Below are 5000 nucleotides of genomic sequence, written 5' to 3'. Positions count from 1 at the left end.
TTCTATTTATTTTAGGCTTTTATTTTGATAGGTGAGAGTTCCAGCATATCTCCACATTTCTATTTATGTTAGGCTTTTATTTTGATAGGTGAGAGTTCCAGCATATCTCCACATTTCTATTTATGTTAGGCTTTTATTTTGATAGGTGAGAGTTCCAGCATATCTCCACATTTCTATTTATTTAGGCTTTTATTTTGATAGGTGAGAGTTCCAGCATATTCCACATTTATATTTATTTTAGGCTTTTATTTTGATAGGTGAGAGTTCCAGCATATCTCCACATTTCTATTTATTTTAGGCTTTTATTTTGATAGGTGAGAGTTCCAGCATATCTCCACATTTCTATTTATTTTAGGCTTTTATTTTGATAGGACAGCTGAAGGGGATGATGTTTTTTCCAATGTTTTTTTTCCGATGTTTTTTTCCAAAAATGTTGTCGCTTTCCCAATGTTTTTTTCCGATGTTTTTTACGACATTTTGTCACTTTTTTCAACGTTTTTTCTGGAGGTTTTTTCGATGTTTTTGTCACTTTTTTTTCGATGTTTTTGTCAGGGTTTTTTCAACGTTTTTTCTGGAGGTTTTTCCGATGTTTTTGTCAGGGTTTTTTCAATGTTTTTCCGATGTTTTTTCCCGTGAGCTTGGGGTAGAAAGAGATATTTTGGGTAACTGAAAGTTTTGGTGTCTTCCAGCTGACAAGGTGAACAACTTTAAGCAGACGGACCGGCTGGTGGTCCTGAAACCTAAAGTCCTGCTGGCGACAGCCAAGACCCCCAAACCGGACCGGAAACCCACCACCACCACGGGACCACCAAGCACCACCGGTAGGACCGCGTTAGCCACGCGCTAGCAGAGCAGCTAGCTCACAGTTATAGTCTCAATATTTCACAATAAAAGTTGGAATATTATGAGAAAATAGTCAGAATAGTTCGAAAATTAATCAGGATATTTTCAGAATAAAAGTCTGAATATTTTGAAAATGAATCACAATATTTTCAGAATGAAAGTCTGAATATTTTGAAAATAAATCACAATATTTTCAGAATAAAAGTGGGAATATTTTTAAAGTAAATCAATATTTTCAGAATAAAAGTCAGAATATTTAGAAAATGAATCATAACCTTTTCAGAATAAAAGTCAGAATATTTTGAAAGTAAAATCAGATTATTTTCAGAATAAAAGTCAGAATATTTAGGAAATTAATCAGAATATTTTCCTAATAAATAAATGAGAATATTTTCAGAATAAAAGTCGGAATATTTAGAAAATGAATCAGAATATTTTCAGAATAAAAGTCTGAATATTTTAAGAAAAGAATAGATGTTAGCAAGTGTCACTTTGTTACTTTTAAAACACTTTGAGACCCAAGAACTAATAAAAGCAAAGGTTTTGGTTAACCTTAGTTATACCTGAACTAGAGTGTGTGTGTGTGTGTGTGTGTGTGTGTGTGTGTGTGTGTGTGTGTGTGTGTGTGTGTGTGTGTATGTATGTGTGTGTGTGTTACTACAGCGAGTCGCCAGGAGAGCTGGGAGGACTCTGAGCTCTTTAAATCCCAGCCAGCCTCCGACGTCGATGCTCTGGGGAAGAAACGTTATGTCGGTAAGTTACATTTGTGTGTGTGTGTATATGTGTGTGTGTGTGTGTGTGTGTGTGTGTGTGTCTCTGTGTGTGTACGTTCTAAATAGAGATTTATCAATTATTTGTCTCTCTCTGCAGCTCCTCATGTGATCTACCAAACGGGGAAGAAACCAGACGAGCCATGCTCCATCACTTCCTCTCTGAGCTTCTTCCCATTGGAAGGGCCGGCCGAGGCCAACGTGACGGCCCCCCCGAGGTCCCCCCCCTCCAACCTCACCGTGGTAACGGTGGAGGGGTGCCCCTCCTTCGTCATCCTGGACTGGGACAAGACGGACAACGACACCACCGGTAAGGAGACAACAGGACCCCCCAGAAACCTGTCAGGGCTGTAATCCAACCTGGACCCTCAGTTCCCATGCTTCTGGGTCTATAGCAGGGGTTGCACCCAGTCCAGGATTTGGGGGAACCTGTCGGGGCTGTAATCCAACCTGGACCCTCAGTTCCCATGCTTCTGGGTCTATAGTAGGAGTTGCACCCAATCCAGGATTTGGGGGAACCTGTCAGGGCTGTAATCCAACCTGGACTCTCAGTTCCCATGCTTCTGGGTTTATAGTAGGGGTTGCACCCAATCCAGGTTTTTGGGGATCGGCTGAATCACGAATCCACCGGTTAAGATTCTCCTGAATCCTCAGTCCATTAACACAGTAAACACATGAATGAAGTCCACAGCCTCTAAAATAGTTCAATGTAACAACTTAATGTTGAATTCACATCGTAGGAAAGCACAGCGCTATCACCAGATAAGCTAACCAGTTTATGATGAAGGCATGTCGGGGTCAAAGGTCATATTATAGTATGTCGAAAAAGGCATAAAAAATCATAATATAGTATGTCGAAAAAAGTCATAAAGTCATATTATAGTATGTCGAAAAAAGTCATAGTATAGTAGTATTAGTAGTATAGTCGATATTAGAAAGCTAACGTTAGCTAAGGAGCAGCAGCCGGCTGTTCGGTCCCCTGTAGAGAGACACTGTCTGGTTAACACCAGTTTTTATTAGTGACTGTCCTTCCTTTGCCGTACCTGAAGTTGCTGCATTTTGGCTGCTTTCTGGAGATTCCTTCATGCACAAATCGTATTCTTTCGGGTGTTTCAGACCAAATGTTGTAACAGTGGCCATGTTGTGTATAGTTTAGGGTCCTCTCCACCACCAGACCAATCAGCATTGAACAGATTGAACATGTAGCTGGACTTGAATGGCCTTCTTTTGACTGAAAGTACTGCCAAACAACACATTTTCTGCTCACCAGATCCATGTCCACTTTCTCATGGCCTACTGCATTGAACGCTCCACCTACGTAAACACCTTCCCTCACCAGATCCATGTCCACTTCCTCACAGTCTACTGCATTGAACACTCCACCTACGTAAACACCTTCCCTCACCAGATCCATGTCCACTTTCTCACAGTCTACTGCATTGAACGCTCCACCTACGTAAACACCTTCCCTCACCAGATCCATGTCCACTTCCTCACAGCCTACTGCATTGAACGCTCCACCTACGTAAACACCTTCCCTCACCAGTTCCATGTCCACTTCCTCACAGCCTGCTGCATTGAACGCTCCACCTACGTAAACACCTTCCCTCACCAGATCCATGTCCACTTCCTCACAGTCTACTGCATTGAACGCTTCACCTACGTAAACACCTTCCCTCACCAGATCCATGTCCACTTCCTCACAGCCTGCTGCATTGAACGCTCCACCTACGTAAACACCTTCCCTCACCAGATCCATGTCCACTTTCTCTCAGTCTACTGCATTGAACGCTCCAACTACGTAAACACCTTCCCTCACCAGATCCATGTCCACTTCCTCACAGCCTGCTGCGTTGAACGCTCCAACTACGTAAACACCTTCCCTCACCAGATCCATGTCCATTTTCTCTCAGCCTACTGCATTGAACGCTCCACCTACGTAAACACCTTCCCTCACCAGATCCATGTCCACTTTCTCTCAGTCTACTGCATTGAACGCTCCAACTACGTAAACACCTTCCCTCACCAGATCCATGTCCACTTCCTCACAGCCTGCTGCGTTGAACGCTCCAACTACGTAAACACCTTCCCTCACCAGATCCATGTCCATTTTCTCTCAGCCTACTGCATTGAACGCTCCACCTACGTAAACACCTTCCCTCACCAGATCCATGTCCACTTTCTCTCAGTCTACTGCATTGAACGCTCCAACTACGTAAACACCTTCCCTCACCAGATCCATGTCCACTTCCTCACAGCCTGCTGCGTTGAACGCCCAACCACGTAAACACCTTCCCTCACCAGATCCATGTCCATTTTCTCTCAGCCTACTGCATTGAACGCCCACCCACGTAAACACCTTCCCTCACCAGATCCATGTCCACTTTCTCTCAGTCTACTGCATTGAACGCTCCACCTACGTAAACACCTTCCCTCACCAGATCCATGTCCACTTTCTCACAGTCTACTGCATTGAACGCTCCACCTACGTAAACACCTTCCCTCACCAGATCCATGTCCACTTCCTCACAGCCTACTGCATTGAACGCTCCACCTACGTAAACACCTTCCCTCACCAGATCCATGTCCATTTTCTCACAGCCTACTGCATTGAACGCTTCACCTACGTAAACACCTTCCCTCACCAGATCCATGTCCACTTCCTCACAGCCTGCTGCATTGAACGCTCCACCTACGTAAACACCTTCCCTCACCAGATCCATGTCCACTTCCTCACAGTCTACTGCATTGAACGCTTCACCTACGTAAACACCTTCCCTCACCAGATCCATGTCCACTTTCTCTCAGTCTACTGCATTGAACTCTCCACCTACGTAAACACCTTCCCTCACCAGATCCATGTCCACTTTCTCTCAGTCTACTGCATTGAACGCTCCACCTGCGTAAACACCTTCCCTCACCAGATCCATGTCCACTTTCTCTCAGTCTACTGCATTGAACTCTCCACCAACGTAAACACCTTCCCTCACCAGATCCATGTCCACTTTCTCACAGTCTACTGCATTGAACGCTCCACCTACGTAAACACCTTCCCTCACCAGATCCATGTCCACTTCCTCACAGCCTACTGCATTGAACGCTCCACCTACGTAAACACCTTCCCTCACCAGATCCATGTCCACTTTCTCTCAGCCTACTGCATTGAACGCTCCACCTACGTAAACACCTTCCCTCACCAGATCCATGTCCACTTTCTCTCAGTCTACTGCATTGAACGCTCCACCTACGTAAACACCTTCCCTCACCAGATCCATGTCCACTTTCTCTCAGTCTACTGCATTGAACGCTCCACCTGCGTAAACACCTTCCCTCACCAGATCCATGTCCACTTTCTCTCAGTCTACTGCATTGAACTCTCCACCAACG

General features: G+C 44.5%; 1 protein-coding gene across 4 annotated transcripts in view; it reads left to right on the top strand.

Annotated features, from left to right (window-relative positions):
- LOC114551275 (target of Nesh-SH3) overlaps positions 1–5000 on the top strand; it is a 37090-nt gene that overhangs the window by 23361 nt on the left and 8729 nt on the right. For all 4 annotated transcript variants that reach the window (XM_028572444.1, XM_028572447.1, XM_028572445.1 and 1 more), the window contains 3 exons: positions 690–821; positions 1507–1596; positions 1714–1923. In XM_028572444.1, the coding sequence (XP_028428245.1) occupies positions 690–821; positions 1507–1596; positions 1714–1923 (432 nt within the window). The remainder of the gene's footprint in view (positions 1–689; positions 822–1506; positions 1597–1713; positions 1924–5000) is intronic.

Source organism: Perca flavescens, chromosome 24 (genome assembly GCF_004354835.1).
Source record: "Perca flavescens isolate YP-PL-M2 chromosome 24, PFLA_1.0, whole genome shotgun sequence".
Classification (NCBI taxonomy): Eukaryota; Metazoa; Chordata; class Actinopteri; order Perciformes; family Percidae; genus Perca; species Perca flavescens.
The sequence above is the reverse complement of the archived record's forward strand: the minus strand, read 5'-3'. Positions and strand labels throughout refer to the sequence as shown.